The 21574-nt window shown below is 48.2% G+C and overlaps 1 protein-coding gene across 7 annotated transcripts in view; it reads right to left on the reverse strand.

Moving 5' to 3' along the window:
• Nucleotides 1–21574, reverse strand: part of PHACTR1 (phosphatase and actin regulator 1) — a 567248-nt gene that overhangs the window by 98721 nt on the left and 446953 nt on the right. For all 7 annotated transcript variants that reach the window (XR_004343598.1, XM_030314831.2, XM_030314829.2 and 4 more), the window contains one exon: nt 12829–12909. Coding sequence is in view for 6 of the 7 variants with exons in the window: in XM_030314831.2 (XP_030170691.1) it covers nt 12829–12909 (81 nt within the window). In the remaining variant the exon portion in view is untranslated. The remainder of the gene's footprint in view (nt 1–12828; nt 12910–21574) is intronic.

Raw genomic sequence — 21574 nt, forward strand, 5'->3', positions numbered from 1 at the left:
CTTTGCAAATCAAAGCCACTAGCTGCTCTCCTGGTCAGATGATCTGCCAAGCAACAGTTAGCTAAGAAATAATTTATCTAAGGGTTTTATTGAAAGGTTAAAAGCCTTAAACCTAAGAAGTCAGAAATGGCTCCCCTGGCATTTGTCAACTTTCGTTGGAGATTATTTTCTTCAGTTTGCCTGAGTTCAGGGAATAGCTGTAATTTAACTAAACGGTGCTACAGATAACATTTTGTAGAACTTTAAACATACACAGCAAGAAATACATTCCTATTAAACACTGCCTGTTTGGGAACGAATGCACCGGATTCCTGAGCATTTAAAAAGGCTTGAACCTCTTCTTTGCCAAAATAAAAAAACCCTAGAGTCTCTTCTCTCTCTCTCTTCTGGTGGGTTTTCTTTTCCACCATGGACCAGTCATTTTGAGCATGTGTGTTTAAAAGTCTCTGTGTATCACCAGGACTTAAGACAAACACTTCAGGAGTCTGTAGGATCGGGGAACCTGTATTTTAGGAATTTACAAGAATCTTCTACTTTATCTCTGCTTACAGCTAGAAGTCTTTGGATTATTCTGGCCAGCTTATACAGAGGAACAATTTTGCAAAAGCCATGAGGCTCCTTTGTCCGATACAAGCATCTTCGTAACTCAGAGTCCTTTTGAACCTATCACCTTGCAAATCTGTACACGATGTATTCCAATCTCAGAATCTAGTTGGTTCTGTGATACTCTGGACAATTTCATACATGGAATGGAGCGGCGCATGCTTTTGTGCTTGGAGAACCACCTCGCTTTTGTGTTGTTGCTACTGGTCTGGACTTGATATCCTATTTTAAAATGATTAAGAGGCCTTTGCCTAAACCATTGAATACATGAGGTGCAATGACTTCCTATCACAAAAGGGGCACAGACCTTGGGGAGCCTGTTTGGGCTGCACTTCTCTGTAGCTGTTTTCTGTCGGATTTATCGGCGTTTCCTGCCTGAACTGGACCTGATGGTCAACCAACTATAGCTCATGTGGATTTTCAGTTGCTGGCCGGGACAGCAAATGCATGGTTGCGTCATTGCTGTGGTGTCTCCCCACCCAGAGCTGTTTCTTATATCTGTACTGGGTATAACTCTGCCTCTCCCCCCATCTTCATGCCAAAGCCCACTCGTTCTTACATCATCTATCCTGATGAAGTATCATGGCTCCGACCACTATTTCCAAACAACGACTCGGGCCCCAAGGTTTGTAGCTGGAAGGGGATTTACCATCTTGCTCTTCCTGAGCATTTGGAAACCAAAAAAAAAAAAAAAAAAAAATGCAACTGGGGCAGGGATTGAATATAAAATGAATGGGATGTCACCGTTTCTCTCCTATGCTATTATACAATCACGTGACTCTCACAGAATCATGCCGTGCCGTGCAAAGGCCTTGCATGGTTACTGGAGCAGGCCAGGTGGGAACTAGAAGCTGAGATTTAAAAAAAATCCTCAATGACTCGAGCTGGGGAGGGAAATGAGAGCGGCTTCTACCTAAGTAGCTCTGTTTCTCTAGCTCGATTCTCCAAAAGGGCACCCCGTGGCCATATGTGGCTACTTTTAGTTAAAACTCAATAAAATAAAAAATGCAATTCCCCTCAGTCAGACCAGCCACACTTGAAGTGCTCAATAACCATGCGAGGCTGGAGGCTGCTGCGGTGGCCAGGATAGATGATGACAAACATTTCTGTTATGGTTGAAAAGTCGACTGAACTGCACTGCTCGTAACCCACTTGAAAATCACCATAATGGCCCTAATGAATATCCAAAAGTGAGCCCAGTTCCAGAACTAGGAAGGTAAAATGATGTTGCTAACCTGGTCCAGATGGCAGTAAGTGGTCAGTTTGATGGGTAATATTTCCTTCAGAGAAATTAAGAGAGGGCTGGCGAGTGAAGACACGCTCTGGGGCACGTGTGGATGGCAGGAGCCCTGAGACCGGCAGCCAAGAGCTACAGAGGTGGGCACGGCCTTCGGAGAAGTCCTAAAACCTCACAACGGAATCTCAGCTCTCCCGGTGGCACTAGGGGGAGTCTAGGCTCCAGTGAAGGGAAGGCAACTGGGGCAAGGCAGCCATCTAAGAAGAAGAGCTTACCAAACTCAACACCCAAAAAACAAACAACCCAGTGAAGAAATGGGCAGAAGACGTGAACAGACACTTTTCCAAACAAGACATCCAGATGGCTAACAACCCATGAAAAGATGCTCAACATCACCTATCACCAGGGAAATCCAAATCAAAACCACGATGAGATGCCACCTCACACCAGTCAGAATGGCTAGAACTAACAACACAGAAAACGAGATTTGGGTGAGGATGCGGAGAAAGAGGATCTCTTTTGCACTGTTGGTGGCAATGCAAGCTGGTGCAGCCACTCTGGAGAACAGTATGGAGGTTCTTCCAAAAACTAAAAATAGAACTACCCTACAACCCAGCAATAGCACTAGGTATTTATCCAAAGGATACAAAAATTCTGATTTGGAGGGGCCCATGCACCCCAATGTTTATAGCAGTGCTATCAATAACAGCCAAAGCATGGAAAGAGCCCAAATGAAAGAGAGAGAGAGAGAGAGAGAGAGAGAGAGAGAGAATGAAGCACTACTCAGTGATGAAAAAGAATGAAATCCTGCCATTTGCAACAATGTGGATGGAACGAGAGGGGATTATGCTAAGTGAAATAAGTCAGAGAAAGACTGATATCATAGGACTTCACTCATGTGGAATTTGAGAAAAAACAGATGAACAGAGGGGAAGGGAAGGAAAAATAAGAACAGAGGGAGGCAAACCATAAGAGACTCTTCAACACAGAGAACAAACTGAGAGTTGCCGGAGGGGATGGAACAGTCAGGGTCCTGGGGTTGCATTCTGAAAGCAGAGTCCTGGGAGATGAAAAGTTTCCCTGTGCCTTGTATACCCAGAAGACGAGAGAGCTGGAACCAGGATCCTGGGTGTGGATCTCCCAGCTGAGTGTTGCTGGTTTGCAGATATTTACATGGGGATCGAGGCTGAATGCTTACTTGTCTACATCTACGCAAGTCCTAGGCAAATCAGGAAGGGCTTTCTTTTCTTTTTTCTTAAATTTTGTTTACTTATTTTGAGAGAGAGAAAGAGAGAGAGGGAGTGAGTGAGTGAGTTGAGGAGGGGCAGAGAGGGAGACAGAGAACCTAAAGCAGTTTCCATGCAGGCAGCATGGAGCTCGATACAAGCCACAAACTCAAGAACCATGATGTCGTGACCTGAGCTGAAACCAAGAGTCGGACGCTTAACCGACCGAGCCACCCAGGCGCCCCTTGATTCGCTAACTCTTCCCTCCAGACACTATGTCTCTACGTGATGCTGGAATTAGTGCAGCCATGTTGTTACCACAAAGCGTCCAGCCTGATGATGGCATCCCTTAGCCATGTTATTGAACTGCTGAATTAACCAGCCTCAGAGCTGTCCTACTACTGGGCTTTGTAATGGGAGATTCATTCACTCACTCACTCATTCATGCAAAAAGTATTAAATAAGCACCAAGAAACGCCAAGCATTGCTCAAGGCATTAGGAATACCATAGAGGACAAAACACACAAAGACCGTTGGTCTGATTTTGCTTATCGCTTCATCCTCCTTAAGTTTTTGTTAACGGAAAACAGAAGCATTTTAACGTTCACCCTGTTGGTCGCGCATTGGCTTCACAGGTCATTTAAAAGCCTACAATTAAACAGCATAAAAATAATCAAAAGGACACTTCTTGGACCCTATGTTAGTTGGCGTGTTTGTATTCGAAACTTCAGACCATTTTCCCCCAAACCACTGCCCCTTGTCTTGGCTTCCATACTGATACACATTTCTGGTTTATTTCCTATTTTTCTGTCCACTTCTCAGTCTTTGAGGGTCTTCCTTAACCCCAGGCCATTTTTGCTTTACTCCTAGATGATTTAATGTTGGGGGTTCCATGGGGTTTTCTATCAGGACCATTTATGTCCCCCTACTCCAACTTCTTCCAGAGCTATCGTCAACTCACATGACTTAACGACCATTTATTTATACGACTATTCCAAACCTGCATTTCCAACCCAGATCTCTCTCGTGAGCTTTCCAATCTGTATATTTAGTAGTCTATTTAGACATTTGGGTATCTCACACCCAGTGTGGTCAAACCACGGCAATATTCTGTGTCTTAAGCTCACTGGGTCTTGGGTCCCCAGCTCGGTGAATGGTCCCTGTATCTGCTCGCAGATTCTGTCCAACGCAGAATCCTGAGTAGCTGCCACGGTTACCCCCTCTCCTTCACTCTCCGAAATCAGGACCCTCCTGATTCCATCTCCTCTAATTCTTCAGTCTGTCCTCTCCCCCAGCCACTCCCATTTCTGCCCACCCCCGCAATCAGGTCACTGGATCCCGGCAACAGTCGCTATCTGGCCACCCTGACTCATGTCTTGGGCTCCCTCCAAGTTCTGGTTCCCTATAGGCAGAGCGATGAGGCTGCAAATCCGATCATGCAGCAAACCCTTCCAAAGCCCCTCATTGCTCTCAGGATAAAGCACAAACAATGAATATCATTTTCCCGTCTGCGTGATCTGCCCCAACGCCCCCTCGTCTTACAGACGTGCTGGACACACACTCTGTCTCCCTCCCTTTTCCCCAGCTCGGTGTCTCCTCGGGGGCTAGTTCCTCCCCTTCTGACATTCCCCTTACCCATCCAGCTTCCCTAGGATAAATCTCATCACACTTCAGGTTTCCTCTGCGATACCCCTCCTTCCAAGATGCCCTCCCTAAGTCTCCAGACGTGGGTGGGTGATGCTTCCCTTGCCCCCAGACATCCTGTACTTGCCCTGACTGCTGAGTCCCTGAACCCTACTCCTAGGACTGTGGGTTCTGTCAGCCAGGGGAGTCTGGCTTGTCTCTCCTTAGTATTCCCGGTGCCCAGAATGGCACCTGCAATGTAACAGGTAATCAACAAGCACACGAAGGAGGAGTACATGTACTGGGGATAGTTGCTCATGGCTGTAATAATAATTTCCGTAGTTTTCTGGCTTGGGACGGTGGCTTTTTTTTTTTTTTTTTTTTGAAAGAACCTTATTACTTAAGAGAATTTTGATCACAACTTCTGCGCATTCTCTTTATTGTTTAAACCACTTTCCAACTGCTAGGGCAAACTCCTCTGTACTGGGCTCGGAGGTGCTAGGAGGGCAATTACATGTCGCTGATACTGAAGGAAAACCCTCCTTTGATGTCTACACCGCTACTCTGCACACAGCTTTCGGAAGATGCCACTTCTACAAGAGGCACGGGGAACATCTCAGGATGTGACACATTAACGGTGCCTGGCAGAGGCTGTGAAAAGCGGTTCCCACAAACTCCGACTTGGGAAGCATACGCACCCGGGGTTACCAGAGAAACACGGGACTTAAGAAGGGCTGAGCCTACTACAGTTTGGTCTCCTCTGATCCGCTGGAGAATTTTTATTTTTAAAATACGAGGACCTTTTAATGTAAATATCAGGCTTTTCTCTCTCTCTCTCTCTCTTTCTCTCTGGAATGCCAGACAAGGGAAAACGCAGCCTCTTGCATAAAAGAGTTGTCCATTTCAGGGAGCTTCTGTTTGTGTTTATAATGAAAAATAACACCTTCCACGATGTCGCTCTCACTCAGTGAAGGAAGAGAGCACACTTCGGGGCACTCTGTTATGTGCTGGGAAATGTTATCTCTAATTCCCAGCACACAGTGGGCAGCAGAGATGCTCCCAGTCCGTTCTGCTGACGTGCCCCCTGTTCTTCCTTCCTCTCCTTGGGGGGCCCTCTCCTTCCCGGGGTCTCGGCGGGATCCCCGTGGAGACTCCCAGGAGAGCTGCTGTGGTCTGAGCTACCTGCTTGCACATTCTGGTGCCCTGTTCCCCCTTAGGGTGTGGATGTGTGTCCCATGCAGGTGCGATGTATCATGCCACAGCAGAGAGGTGGTCTCCCTTCCCTGTCCTGCCCCCTGACAACTGCCATATACATCCCACGCCCATCCTGTACGGAGAGGGTGACCCTGAGGGAGGACTGAGGTTTCCCGGGAAAATCCACTACAATCGCCACTAATAACCCTATCATTCTTTAATTTTAATTTTTTTTTTTTTTTTGAGAGAGACAGAGAGAGAGCGAGCGCGGGGGAGGGACACAGAGAGAAGGAAACACAGAATCCAAAGCAGGCTCCAGTCTCTAAGCTGTCAGCACAGCGCCCGGCGCGGGGGCTCGAACTCCTAAACTGTGAGGTCATGACCTGAGCTGAAGGTGGATGCTTAACCGACTGAGCCACCCAGGTGTCCCGACCCTAACATTCTTTAAATCCCGCATTATGTTTCTTTGCAGAGATTATTTTCAATGGCGCTAACAGCACGACTTACTCAGATCGTCTGACTACCAACTGGCAACATGTTACAACAAAGTTTTTCGGTGTTCCTGTAAATTCCAAACGGAGGACACACAGTCTTAGGCGGGGGTTTTAAGAGTGCACGCCCACTGGCCGCGTACCCTTCCACAAGGTAATAAGTGGCCTCCCCTGCTTCATCTTTATTTTAGAAAAGTAACACTAGGGACACCAGGTGACCTCCTGAGATCCTTCCTAAGTCAGAGAAATATCATCACCATTTTACTAACGGCCAAACCATTCACTGTTGTCAGGATATGTTTCTCCTTAACACATAAAAGCCACTATACGCCGGGGCACCTGGGTGGCTCAGTCAGTTAAGTGTCCGACTTCGGCTCAGGTCATGATCTCACCACATTTTGGGAGTTCGAGCCCCACGCCTGGCTCTGTGCTGACAGCTCAGAGCCTGGAGCCTGTTTCAGATCCTGTGTCTCCCTCTCTCTCTCTGCCCCTGCCCCATTTGCATTCTCTCTCTCTCTCTCCTACTCTCAAAAATAAATCAACGTTAAAAGTTTTTTTAAAAAGCCACTATATGAAAGTGGAGTATTTAGCACCCATCTACATAAATATACATAATCTGTTATTGCCTATTTAAATAACTGGCCATAAAGTTTCATGGACCATAAAGCTGAATAAACAAGGGGGATCAGAGAACTGGGAGGTTCACCAGCAACAGCGAATAAAGCAAATGCTGTGAACCTGGAGAGCCAGCTCCTGGTTGGCACGTACTGCTCTCCCAACACACGTTTACTGAGCATCAGCTACGTGCCAGGCGCTGTTGGAGGCTCTCGGGCTCCATCCGTGAACAAACCAGACAAGACCCGATACCCCGCCTGGTGGAACTTCCATTTCAGTGAGAAGAGACAGACGGCAAAAAGGGCAACACGATAAACAACTTACTTCTAGAGCCCGTTTGAAGGTGGTAAGAGACAGAAACTAACAAAAGACAGAAAACGGCAGAGCAGGGGCAGGACACGCAGGACCTAGGGAAGGAGGTGGCCATGTAAAATCTGGTTGGTGCAGGGTAAGCTTCGAGGAGAAGGTGACATCTAAGCAAAGACCTGAAAAGAGGGGAGCTATGTGGATGGCCATCTGGGGGAAGAGGGTTCCAGGAAAGGGAGTGGCTGATGTCAAGCTCGAGGGCTAGAAAGCGAGCCTAGAGATGTGTCACCGAGAGGTAGTTATGAGGCGGTACGGCCAGGGAGTTGAAGCAAACTTAGGGGCTGGAGGGCAAATCACAGAGGGCTTTGCATGCTGTCGCAGGGATTTGGCATATCTCCTAGTGAAATGGGGAACCACTGCAGGCTCTGAGCAGGGGACGATGTGCTCTGATTTACAGAAAACCAAGAGAGGCAAATGCCCTACAGAGGCTTTAAAAGTAACATACTGAGTCCATTTACAATTTTGTGGAAGTAGGGCAGGAGGGCCAATGTGGGTTTCAGCCACAGAGCACTTAATTTCTCTGTGTCAGTATCACCTCCTCCAGAAGTCCTCCATGACTGCACTTGTCTAAATCATGGCTCTACTTACGACTTTATCTTTTTATCCTGCTGCTTCGTTTTTCTTCATACAGCTTACAACTGCTTGACGATATACCCTATGCGTATTTAATTACTTCCTATTTCTTTTTGTAGAACATAAACTCTGAGAAGGTTAGGATTTTGCTCTTTTGGTGATCGCTGTAGCTCAAGGTCTGGGAGACCACGTGGCACGGAGGGGGCCCTGAGTGCCAATTTGTTGAATAAACCAAGGGGTGTTCCAGGGAGTCTAAGAGAACCCTTAGTTTCTGATTCAAACAGACAGGCCGCAAGGTTGGTAAACAGAGTTAAAAAATGGGCTACCGCGGGCCCCTGGGTGGCTCAGTCGGTTAAGTATCCGACCTCGGCTCAGGTCATGATCCCACAGTTTGTGAGTTCGAGCCTTGCGTCGGGCTCTGTGCTGACAGCTCGGAGCCTGGAGCCTGTTTTGGATTCTGTGTCCCTCTCTCTGCCCCTCCCATGCTCACGCACGCTCTCTCTCTCTCCCGAGAATAAATAAACATTTTAAAAAATAAGCTATCAAACTGTAGATTACTTTCCACCGTGAGTGGAATGGTAATCGCTCCTCTAATTGCTTACCTTGTGTTCCCCCTCAACCTGCTGCATCCATATTGTGGAAATTTTGGAAAATGGGAGGAAAAGAATGTATGATTTGACATCCCTACCACGCCATGGTTAACAACTAAAAATTAACTTTTTATGTAGTTTTCCAAGTGTCCTGTCTTCTCACGTGGCCTCCATATACCCAGAGAATAAACCATTTTCTCTGATTTTAAACTTTTAGGTCGGGGGCGCCTGGGTGGTTCAGTCGGTTGAGCGCTGGACTTTGGCTGAGGTCATGAGATCACGGTTCGTGAGTCCCGGCCCCATGTCGGGTTTGCTGTTGTCAGCACAGAGCCCGCTTCAGATGCTCTGCCCTTCCCCTGCTTGCAGTCTTCCAAAAAGAAATAAAAAACACTAAAACAAACAAACAAAAAAAAACCAAACAAAAACAACCAAACAACTTTCTACGTAGGGACACCTGGGGGGCTTAGTTGGTTAAGTATCTGGCTCTTGGTTTGGGCTCAGGTCACGATCTCACGGTTTGTGAGTTCGAGCCCCGCGTCGGGCTCTGTACTGACAGCCCAGAGCCTGGAGCCTGCTTCAGATTCTGGGTCTCCCTCTCTCTCTGCCCCTCCCCCTGCTCACACTCTGTCTCTCTCTCTCTCTCTCTCTCAAAAATAAATAAAGATTAAAAAAAAAAATTGAATGAAGGATTCCTGACGTCACTCCTGTAGGCATTTGAGATACTTGTCCTTCTTCCACCCCAGCTCTCGTTTTGCCGGATTTGACTTTTTATGCACCAGTTTGGGATTTTTAACCCGCTAAGCAAAATGCAAAGGATTCTGAGGAGAACCGTCAAGGGTAATAAAACCTCATCGATTCTGAGTCCGCCCTGCCCGCGTCTTGATAAATCTCACGTCCCCACGGGTTACCTTTACACTTTCTACGGACAAGTGGGGTGTTATTAAGCAAAAATCAATAGCGTAAAGAAGGTGGAAGAGGAAAGCGACCTAACTAAGGACAAACGGCTCTCCGTTATCAGCAAGCTCACGCGGACAGAGCGTAGCCACGGTGTGGACAGAGGCCGGCCCTCGTGGGCTCTGCGCGGCCGGATGGGCCGACACGGTCATTTACAAACCAACAGGCCGCTATCGGGGCCCGTGCCTCCCCAGAGGACCCCATCGCGCTGCCAGGTGAGTGCCATGCCCCACGAGTGCCATGAGCTAACACAGGAGGCAGCACGAGGCGTCACCAGCCGGGCAACATGGAATGGTTGCTCCAAGTCCAGGAAATGCCTCTTGGAAACACACGACTTGGAAAACGAGTAAAGTCCCTTTGCCACTTGCTGTTCCCTCGGGTCGCGGCGATAGAGTCTTATGGGTTCTACCCACCGGGCTCCCAGCTACCGCAAGGTGAGTGACGTCCTAGAGAGGGGAGGAGAACAGGAAACCCTAAGCGGAGGCGTGAGAGAGGGGCCGGGCGGTCTCGTGTCAGTGCCCCCACACGGTAGGAGGGGTCGGAGGACCCCGCACCTCTAGGTAAGAGGGGGCAGGGATGTTCCTTCCTAACCCTTGCGCCTGCCGACTGAGGGTACGGCATGTAAAGGGTCTCAGAACCTATAAAGGATGATGGCGACCCCTCATGATGGTACGCTAACACTTCTTGAGCATTTATGGGATGACGGCTTATTCTACAGGTTGTTATGGACTGGACTGGATCCCCTCCCCCACCTGCGAAATTCATGCCAAAGCCCAAGCGGTCAATGTGACTGTATTTGGAGAAAGGGCCTTTAAGGAGATAATGAAGGTTAAATGAGGTCACAAGGGTGGGGCCCTAATCCAACAGGGCTGGCGTCCTTCTGTGAAGAGGAAGGGACACCAGGAGCGTGTGAGCAAGAGGAAGGGCCATGTGCGAAGGCAGTCACCCGCAAGCCAAGCAGAGAGACCACTCCAGAAATCAACCCTGCTGACGTCACAATCTCAGACTTCCAGTCTCCAGGTCCGTGAGAAAGCACGTCTCTGTTGCGTAAGCCACTCAGTCTGGGGCGCTCTGTCACGGCAGCCCTCGCAAACCAACGTCCGGGTGCCACCTTCCGTAATCCTCGCTGCCACAACATCATCCCCACGGGCTTCGTCCAATTCAGACAGAAGCCCAGAGAAGGTAAGCAATGCGACTGAGGTTGCACAGCTAGTCAGGAGTGGAACTGGAGTGGGACCAGCAATCTGACGACAGGGCCCACGTCCCTCACAGCTGATATGACACGAGGTAACAAGATTAACATCCGCGGTGACACAAACGGATGCTTCCCATCGGAAAAAACCCGGAGCAAATAGAAGCTTCTGCGTGTTCTGTATGCAACCGGATTTCTAGTTTTAGTCCCTCTCTTCTTCTCCTCTTCCCTTCATCCAAACGATAAATGCGTTTGCGAGCCTTGTCTCTGTCAAGCACTATCGGAGGCTGGGGGGCCTGGCGGTAAGCCTCTGAGGTCCGTGTTCTCCTGGAGCGTCCACGCTAGCAAGGAAAGGCAGCCAACGACTCAACAGAGGAGCACAGACAGTGACAATGCACAGGCCAACGAGTGGGGAAGCTGTGCCGACAAATGGAGGCTGAACCGGTCCTTTCCTCCACTAGCAGCTACTGAGCGCACACAACGAAGCAAACGGGAAAACCATCTGAGGCCCCGGCCTCAACGCCACCATTTCTGTCTCTAGAAAACGAGGCTTTGGCTGCAACGACCCATGGCGTCTTTGGTTACGTCGGAAGTTTCTTGGGCAGTGCTTACCCTAACCCAGTTATCGGGTGTGATGGGAACAATAAGCGGTACAGTTAAATATATTCTGTTGAGTATTCCTGAAGGTTAACAGGAAGAGAGAGAAGGGCCGCGGGAAGGTAGGAGGGAAGGGAAGGGGTCATTTGACTGGATCTGAGCAGGCATTAAAAAATTTTTCTTTTGTTCTTTATTTATTCTTGAGAGAGAGAGCGTTCGCATTTGCCTAAGTGGGAGAGGGGCAGAGAGAGAGGGAGACACAGAATGGGAAGCGGGCTCCAGGCTCTGAGCTGTCAGCACAGGGCCCGATGTGGGGCTCGAACTCACGAACCGAGAGATCAAGACCTGAGCCGAAGTCGGATGCTTAACCGACTGAGCCACCCAGGCGCCCCAGAATCCCTCTTTAGAGGAGAATATGTGCGTTAATAATCTGGCCCACCGCCTAACACCAGCTTCAAACAGTGATAAGACTTGAAACAATTACTGGTGATTCCTGTGTCAAGACTGGAAGATGACAGTTTGTCACTTCACCAAGAGTCTTAACGGGGAGAGTGGAAGGGAAAGAGGCAAAGGAAGGAGAGGACAGGAGGGGAGGGGAGGGGAGAGAGAGTAGGCGGGGGGAGGGAGAAGGAGAGAAACCTAATGAAAAACAGCAAAGCTCTTTGGGGCGCCTGGGTGGCTCAGTCGGTGAAGCATCCGACTTCAGCTCAGGTCCCAATCTCGCGGTCCGTGAGTTCGAGCCCCACATCGGGCTCTGTGCTGACAGCTCAGAGCTCAGAGCCCGGAGCCTGCTTCCCATTCTGTGTCTCCCTCTCTCTCTGCCCCTCCCCCACATGCATTCTGTGTCTCTCGTTCTCTCAAAAATAAACATTAACAAATTAAAAAAAAAAAAAGCAAAGCTGTTAAAAAATAAAAATAAAGAACACTTAATATAAAACCACTGCATACATTTATATTTAAAGACAGTTATTCAATAAGCAAAAGACACACAGTATTTATTCACTGGCAAACACCTGTGGATACATTCACAGAGCATCTGTATTACTGTCAATATTATCATTTGAAATATCTTAGGTGTACGGCCGTATTTTCTAATTTTTGCCACTTTGACCTCTTTTATTGTGGCCAGACTGTCAGTAAAAAAAAAAAAAAAAAAATCTGTTAAGGAAATTCTAGATGCCTGTAGGTTCTTAACATTTGTCTTGGGAACCCCTAGTGCCCGAAAGGGCCTCCGCAATTAACTTCACCCCAGCTGTGTGTATTCGAACACCCGCAGGCTCCCAACCAGTGACCCGCATCATTCCTGCAGCCACGTCACTTTTTCACAGCATCCCGTGGTTTAGTTCCAATGGTGAGGAAAAGGGAGCTTGATTTCTCTCTGCTGATATAATACTGAGAGCTTTGGAGCGGTCTACAAAATTCTCTTTTCTCTCCAGAACCGTCGGGGGTGTGAGAGGTTCAAATCCTGATAAAGTGACGCAGAAAACGGAACCCAACTCCGAGAAACACGCACACAGATTCCACACGTGGCTTTCTGGGCCCTGTGGAGGGGACCAGTCCCCCTTACCTTTATCATAGATTTCCTTCAGAACCCCTCGTTTTATCAGCTCCTCTCTGCTTTGCCTCATTGATATTTTCCTTTCCAGGGCTGCAAGCAAAAACACAGAGAAGCAAGTGTGGGTCAGTAACAAAGACTTTTTCAGAGGAATCAAATGTTAGTATGTATTAAAAAGTAACATCCGGAGAAGCTTCTGTAAGTTACTGTTTTATTAATGTCAGTTACTGAGACCTGTTAACATTTTTTGACAGGAGAACAAGCATTTCACTCAGACTATTTCGTTTAATCTTCAAAGCAAGCTTCAAACTACTTAAGGGGTAGGCACTTGTATTGCATTTTATTCCACCCCACTTTACGGCGTTGTAATCTGTAGCACAGAGAAATTCAACAACTCATCAGAGCCGCAAGACTACTGAGAAGAAGAGCCAGGATTCAAAGCCAGGAATGCTACCTCCAAGGTCGGCTCAACTTGTGTGTCACAGCGTATCTCCCTGACTCGGGACGTTCCTCATAGGTGGGATTGCTTTTCCATCCATCCATCCTTCCTTCCTTCCTTCCTTCCTTCCTTCCTTCCTCCCTCCCTCCCTCCCTCCTTCCTTTCCTTTCTTCTTCCTTCCTTTCCTTCCTTCCTTTCCTTCCTTCCCTTCCTTCCATTCCTTTCCTTCCATTCCTTCCTTTCCTTCCTTCCTTTCCATCCTTCCTTCCCTTCCTTTCCTTCCTTTCCTTCCTTCCTTTCCTTTCCTTCCTTTCTTTCCTTTCCCTTTCCTTCCTTTCCTTCCTTCTTTTCTTTTTTTTTTTAAATTATGTAGATTATATAGATGTCACTGAGGATTTTTTCTTTTCCTTCCCAGCTACTAAAAAAAAAAAAAAGTTTGAAAATATCTCCTGCAAACTCTCTGGGTTGAAATGGAGGCAGGTGGTAGGGGGACTCCACCCCCACCCCCACGGTACAGATGCCCATCACTCTCCTCTCTTAGGCTCCAAACCCAAGCAGGCAAGCGACCCGTGAGCTGCCCAGTTATGAAATGCACGTCTACCGTGACTCAGCTGCTCATCTGAGCCAAACACTCAGGTAGGTGGGGCTGGAGGAGCGAAGAGGGAGCGTTTCTCTCAGATCAGTGGGCATGACAGAGGGCAATTCGAGTGAAAACACAGCCCAGGAGTGGAAGAGTGAGTGGCCGCCCAAAGGGCAGGCTTGTGGCTCAAGGCCAGGCTGGGCAGGTCAGGAGAGCCCACGGAAGCGAGCGAGAGAGCCCCCCCCCCCCCCCAGCAGCTGGCATCCCTGTTTCTGGGTGAACAGTGGGTAAAGGAGGTGAGACGTTATTTTGTTTTTGTTTGCTTTTGTCACCTTGAGATTCTCCACATCCTTTGGACACACAGTTATGGGGGGGCAGTTATAAAATAAGGAAACTTTTATGCAAATTTAGATAGATTAATTACACAGAGTTCAGTAGAATTGAGTCCAAAGAATACGAGTAAACGCTAGAAAGCAAGCAAGGAAACGGGGACTGTGATGCTTTCACCTACGAGCTGTGTGACCTTGGTCAAGTCACTTTGCCTCTCTGAGAAAACACTGACACCTCAGCCCCAGCTTCTCCGATTTAATAGGTCCAGGGTAGGACCTGAAGACCTATATTGGAATAAAAAGCTCACTGGGTTATTCGGTCATATCAAGGTTGAAAATCCCTTTTTTATAGATTTGGGGACTTACTATTTTTAAAATATTCTAACGTTCTCTTCACGTCTAGTGAATTCACGGATATGAGACAAGAGAAAAAACACCAGGTTAGACTGCACTCGCGTATAGCTTACTGAGAACAGGTTAATGATAACATGGAAACGTAGAAATATATGCCCCCCGAAGTGAGGGCAGGAGGGCTGTATGAAGGTCACGCCACAAAGGTGGGTGAAGGAGTCACCCGAGGAGGGCTTGTTTTGGGGGCTGGAGTTTTAGGACTCATATCGGACGGCATGATGAGGTGGCAGGAGGGTAGAGAGACGTCCTCTGTGCCCAAGAGGAACCTCCAGAGAAGGGAGAGACAACTGCGGGCGGTTAGGTTAGGAAGTTCCGCCTGCTTTGAAGCCAAGATTTGCTAGTGGTGCATTGGGAAAAGACTGGATAGGCCACGTGAAGCAGGGTTTTTAAGCAAGGACTTTGTGAAAAGATCCTCTGGGTGACGTGAAGCCGTGCGGGAGGCACGCAGAAAGGGGTGCTTGGCCCGTCCTATACTGAGCCACAAGTTGAACAGATTTCTTTGAAACAAAATGAGGCTTCCCGGGGGCTTTTCCCAGCGGAAGGACCTGACGCCCAGCATTAAAGGAAGTATCTGCAGCAAGGTGGGCAAAGAGATGGGCTTGGCGAACTGCGGTGGCACTTTCCGTAGAATGTGGGTGCTCCCAGGCCAACCACGCGGACCTCGGCTGTCACGCGTGCTCATTCAAGGATGACAGACCCCTGCCCGTGGCGAAAGGCGCTCTGCCAGGGGCTGGAGATGATGGAGACCGAAGGGACGGTCCTTCCTTTCACAGAGTTGGCAGACTAAGATGTGGTTCAGACGGTCATCAGATAGTATCACCTAATGTAGGGTTACAAATTGAGGGAAGTCCTGTTTAAAGAAAGGGACACGTCCTGCCCGACGTGTGGTCGATAGCCTCCCTCACTGGGCCATGAGAAAAGGCTTTTCTGAGGAAGAGACCCACAGGCTGAATTTGAGAGGTGAACACATGTTATCTTGGCAAAGGGCAGTCACGTAGGGGCTGAGGGGAACACTCCAGACATACAGCAAGCTGGGCACTGCCCCCTCCCCGCCCCCGATGGAGGAATCATGCCACCATTGGTGGAGAGAAAGCAACCCATGTTACTGCAGCCACCAGCACAGATAGAGGACTCGAGATGTAGACAGAGGGATGGCGGGGGGCGGGGGTGCTGGGCCACGCAGGGCCTCACGGACCATGTTATTCTAAGGGCAACGGGAACAAACGGTCAGAGTTGGGTATCTGAAAGATCAATGCCCACGTCAATGTGGGAAGCAGGTTGGAGGGAGGCCAGTTCTAGGGGATCACCTCGTCTAGGCAGGAGATGACGGTCACTTGCACCAAAACGCTGGTGACGGAGAGGCAGGCAAAGGGTGCATTCAAGTCACGGGAAGGGGGCAACGTTGCCTCGGCATCAAGTTGAGGATGGGAAGGAAAGAGAGGGGTCCGGGGCGACTGCTTGGTTCCTGACGTGCATAGCTGAATGGACGCTGCTGTTGATCGCTCGGGTGGGGGTGGGGGGACACAGGATGAGAAGCAGGTTGGTAGGGAAGATGGCGATCCCAACGTTGGCCATGCCCAAGAGGTGATATCAAGGACATGCTGGGGGAAACGTACCCGGATAGTTTCTAAAACAAGGATGGGAGGTTAACTGAGACTGAGCTATACTGGCATGGGCTATGGTGGACTCTTTTCAGTGCTGCTCGCACTCTTCCACAGAGATGCTCCTAATGGCAAAGCAGTAATGCCAGGGGCTCCGAGGGCAGGATTGAAGCTGGCTGTCCCCCAAAGGTGCCATTTCTTGACTATACTGAGTCTGTCCTTAAGAACTAAGGTGGAGCTCACGGAACAGATCTGCTCGTATTTAAACAATACATCCCCCTCCCCTCCCCAGCCAGTTTCCAATCTGGCAAGAGATGGCTTTTTCATCCTTTGGGTCTGTCCATTTCCCAGGAGAGGACGCTGTGCCCACAGGGGATACCAAGATCATTTTGAGAAGGGCGGCGGGTCATGTTATTTAAATTAATCGCCACCACAATCCTCTGAAGTAGGTCCCACTTTTCAGGGGGACCTGAGTCCCAGTAAAATTAACTTGCTCAGGGGGTGCCTGGGTGGCTCAGTCGGTTAAGGTCATGAGACTTCGGCTGAGGTCATGATCACGTGGGTCGTGGGTTCGAGCCCCACTTTGGGCTCTGTGCCAACAGCTCAGAGCCCGGAGCCTGCTTCGGATTCTGTGTCTCCCTCTCCCTCTGCCCCTCCGCAGCTCACACTGTCTCTCTCTGTCTCTCAAAAATAAATAAACATTTAAGAAATGTAAAGGTAAACTTCTAAGAACATTTTTCTAAAGCTCTAACCAGCAGAACCAAAATAGAAAAAGCAGGCATCTAAGTCCACCCCCCACTCCCCCTCCAAAATGAAAATTCAGCTCAGATAACGGCAATGCAACTCCACGGATCTTTAGAAAAGAACCAATTTTCTGGGCGGTAAGTGGACCACACCGTAACAGGCTTTCGAGCTGGTCCTGTGGCAAGTGAAACATCAAACACAAAATCACATGAGCCAGTGAACATGCAAAAACCAGCACAGGGACACCTGGGCTAAAATTCTGTGCCCAACCAGACACACAGCCTGAAGGGGGAAAGGGCGGAAGTTACCAAAAAGAATCAGTTGAGGAGATCCAAATACACAGAAAGAACTTTCCAGTACCCTTCTTGCCCGAAAGGAACAGAAGAGGGACTTCTCAATTACTGTGCCAAAAATTACCCCAAATGGCTCCCGCAAAACCGTCACAAAGGTTAGCATATCCAAGAAAGACTTCCAAAGCCTGCCATCAAATTCAGCCTTAATAGCAAAGATGCAGAAAACCTTGAAAGGCAGAACTCTTGCATGTTTATCACCATCTATTAATCATGTCCTTTTACTTTCTCTATCTTCCTTTCCTTCCTTTCCCTTCCTTCCTTTCCTTCCCTTTCCTTCCTCCTTCCCTCCCCTTTCTTCCTTCCTTCCTCCATTTCTCTCTTCCCTTCCCTTCTTTCCTTTCCTTCTTTCCTCCCCTTCCTTCCTTTCCTTCTTTCCTTCCCTTCCCTTCCTTCCTTTCCTTCCTCCTTCCCTTTCCTTCCTCCTTCCCTTTCCTTCCCTTCCCTGTCCTTTCTTCCTTCCTCCCTTCCCCTCTTCCCTTCCCTTCCCTTCTTTCCTTTCCTTCTTTCCTTCCCTTCCCTTCCTTCCTTTCCTTCCCTTTCTTTCCTTCCCTTTCCTTCCTCCTTTCCTTTCCTTCCCTTCCCTCCCCTTTCTTCCTTCCTCCCTTCCTCCCTTCCCCTCTTCCTTCCCTTCTTTCCTTTGCTTCTTTCCTCCCCTTCCCTTCCTTCCTTTTCCTTCCTTCCTTTCCTTCCCTTTCCTTCCTTCCTTTCCTTCCCTTTCCTTCCTTCCCTTCCTTCCTCCTTCCCTTTCCTTCCTCCTTTCCTTTCCTTCCTTCCCTCCCCTTTCTTCCTTCTTCCTCCCTTCCCCTCTTCCCTTCCCTTCTTTCCTTTCCTTCTTTCCTCCCCTTCCCTTCCTTCCTTTTCCTTCCTTCGTTCCCTTTCCTTTCTCCTCTCCTTTCCTTCCCTTCCCTCCCCTTTCTTCCTCCCTCCATTCCCTCCTTCCCCCCTTCCCTTCTATTTGAATACACTCCACATACAATGCTACATTACTTTCAGATAACTCTTGGGATCCTGCTGATTCTGGAGAGACTATCTCTTCCAGGACTAGCCAACTCCCACAGACAGTACCTGACTAGCCTGTGTGAACATACCTTCCATGTGCAAACCAACCAACCCAGAGCCCACACCCCCAACTACCTCCTTTCGGGGGCTCTTACTACACAGGCCACTTCCCCCTGCCCTAATCACCCCAGGCCCTGGTACCAGACAACTGGAGACGGTCCCTGTGCCCCAGAGCCTGCTGAAATTATTCAAACCAGCCAGGTAAGCTTGCTTATTACACTGACCATTCTTTCCTGTGGGAAATACACCAAAGTCTCTTGCCCACATTTTTCTCCCACTCTTTCTGCCTCCTGACCCACCCCAGTGCTTCTCCGCAAGGCCCCCCATCACACGGCCCTTTCTCTTGGGCTCTGTGAGTGTAGCAAACCATATTTTCAATGGCAGCTGTCTTCTGACCTGCTGGCCTCACCACATGTTAAATAACAATAACAACCTACATCTCAAAACACACCTATCCTGGGGCGCCTGGGTAGCTCAGTCGGTTGAGTGCCTGACATCTGATTTCTGCCCACGTCATGATCTCACGGGTCCGTGAGTTCAAGCCCCGCCTTCGGGCTCTGTGGGATTCTCAATCTCTCTCCCTCTCTCTCTCCCTCTCTCTGCCCCTCCCCTGCTCGTGCTCTCGCTCTCCCTCTCAAAAAAAATAAATAAAGCAAAAACAAACAAAAAAAAAAAACCCACACCTGTCCTTGCTCTGGCTTGTAAACAAAGGAAAAACTAGGCTTTACACTCCAACTTCTTTTCCGAAGTCTGCGCCCATTTAAGCAAATGCTTTAGAAATGCAGAGCCTGGTGAAGAGCTCACTGATCCTTGGCAGTAAATTCCAACGAAGCCCAGAGACCGACCCTAACAACGGAGTGGTTCCAGTCTAAGTGCTCTGGTGGGTTCTTCTTCCCAGCCAGCACTGGGGTCTGTGCCATAGTTAACCAGAAGCCGGCTCTCCAGCACCCCGCTTTGTGTATTCTCTTAGCCTCCCTATCCATACGATGTACGCTAAGCCCAGGATCCATCCCATGCTTCCCTGACATCAATGAACTTCAAACAGACATCTTGATCTCGGGTGGACTGCTCTCCCTACGGAATGGCCAGATTGGAAGAATCTGTTAAAAATAACTTTTTATTTTGTGCATGTGTGCGCACACACACATACAGTAAAATACCAGATCGTGAGTAACTCGTTCTGCGAGGTTCCGCAAGACGAGCAAACATTTCTAATAGGTTTTAACTTGATAAACGAGCGATGTCTTGCAATATGAGTAGTACATGACCTTGAATGGCACATGATCACAACTGAGCCAACGGTTCTTCTCTCTCTCTCACTGCGGGATTGTGGGTGGTCATCTCCCATGCTCGGATGCTCGGTCTCAGGCCGCAGTGTTTGGCAGAAATCAGTGATTTTTCAGAACGTTGGAAGGTGCCCACGGCTGGCACCCGTGTATTTTTGTCACTTCAAAGCACCTACAGACAGTCCTTTGCTTTTCCAGACAAGACGAAGGCGAGGAATAAGCTTTGCTTCATCCTAGGTCGTTGGAAAGGCTTCTTGTTACAAGTTGCATGAGAAGAAAAGGATTCCATTGAGCTAATGGGTAGCAGTGATTCCGTTAGTAATAGTGAAAGTCATCCTACACCATAACCCTCCTCTCTTGTCTCCCTCACACCAGCCACGAAGGTTTTCAAAGATAAGTGCGGGTTAATTTGTTTATTTTTCTTTATATTTTGTATTTTCTTTATGGTTCTGTATCATATCACAGTATTGTGATCAGTTTTATGTGAATATTTTGGGGTTGTGGAACGAATCATCTGAGCCTCCATTATTTCTTATGGGGAAATTCGCTTTGATACACAGGTCCTTTGGATTACAAACATGTTTCCAGAATGAATTATGCTTGCAAACCAAGGTTTTACTGCATATGCTTATGTTTCTTCATTGACAAAAATATTTTTCACAGTAAATGATTTAAGAAACATAGTGAAAAGAAAGTCCTTTTTTCACCACCCCTCCTTCCTTGGATACAACTCCCCAAATCTGCCCTCCTTTGCCCTCTATTTCTCTCTCTTCTTTCCTCCCTCCTTCCCACACACTCCTCCTCCCCCATATATAAACATAGTTTTTAAAAACATAAACGAGGGGCGCCTGGGTGGCGCAGTCGGTTAAGCGTCCAACTTCAGCTCAGGTCACGATCTCGTGGTCCGTGAGTTCGAGCCCTGCGTCGGGCTCTGGGCTGATGGCTCAGAGCCTGGAGCCTGTTTCCGATTCTGTGTCTCCCTCTCTCTCTGACCCTCCCCCGTTCGTGCTCTGTCTCTCTCTGTCTCAAAAATAAATAAAGGTTAAAAAAATTTTTTTTAAATAAAAAAATAAATAAATAAAAAATAAAAAAAAACACATAAACGAGATCGTTCCACTCGTATCACCTTACAATTCTTTCTTCCCTCTCATTTATCAATATGCTTTAGAGATCTCCCCATCAGTACACACAGAAGCACCTCGTTCTCTTTGAATGGCTCAAGTACCATAATTTATTTACCCATCTGCAACCGATGGAAATTTAAGTCCGTTTCAAATTTGGGGCGCACAAACATTGGTACCATAAACCTGTTTTTTTCCAGCATGCGTGGGAACAGGTGGAAGAATTTTGTAGAACACATCGTTAGATGTACGATTTCTGGGCAGTACATCCTTTACGTGCTCCCAGTACCGAGGGAAGAAAAACACTTACGTTTCATAACTTTTAAGTACTGCTTTTTTATTAAAAAAAAAAAAAGAAGAAGAAGAAGAAGCAGGGCCAGTGGTGGGGAAGCAATATTGATGCTGGAACAGATTATTTGCTTCTCCTCAGAGTATCAAGGCAAGGACTTGTTGAGATTGTCCTCTAGGATAATCCATCTCTGTTGAATTCTCCGCTCAACTGCCTTTAAATTACATTCCGGAGGAGCTAGAAATTTCAAGTGGGATAAACAATCGAGCAATGAGGCAATCTGCAGTAGTCTCCACAGACTCTTCTACCTTCGGTTGTTAAAACAGTCAATGTGTAAGTAAACTCAGTGCTTTTATCCCTTTGAGATTTTACAACCCCAGTGAATGTGGATTTCGTCTAGAAATTTCCAAGGGACAGATGGAATGAACCTCAAGAGACTAGAACAGACCTCCACTTCCCATCGGACTTATGAAAAATGACGATTATTAATATAACGCAACGATCATAGCCTCGGAAACCCAGCACGACATAATCAACCCACATTCA

Source organism: Lynx canadensis, chromosome B2 (genome assembly GCF_007474595.2).
Source record: "Lynx canadensis isolate LIC74 chromosome B2, mLynCan4.pri.v2, whole genome shotgun sequence".
NCBI classification, from domain to species: domain Eukaryota; kingdom Metazoa; phylum Chordata; class Mammalia; order Carnivora; family Felidae; genus Lynx; species Lynx canadensis.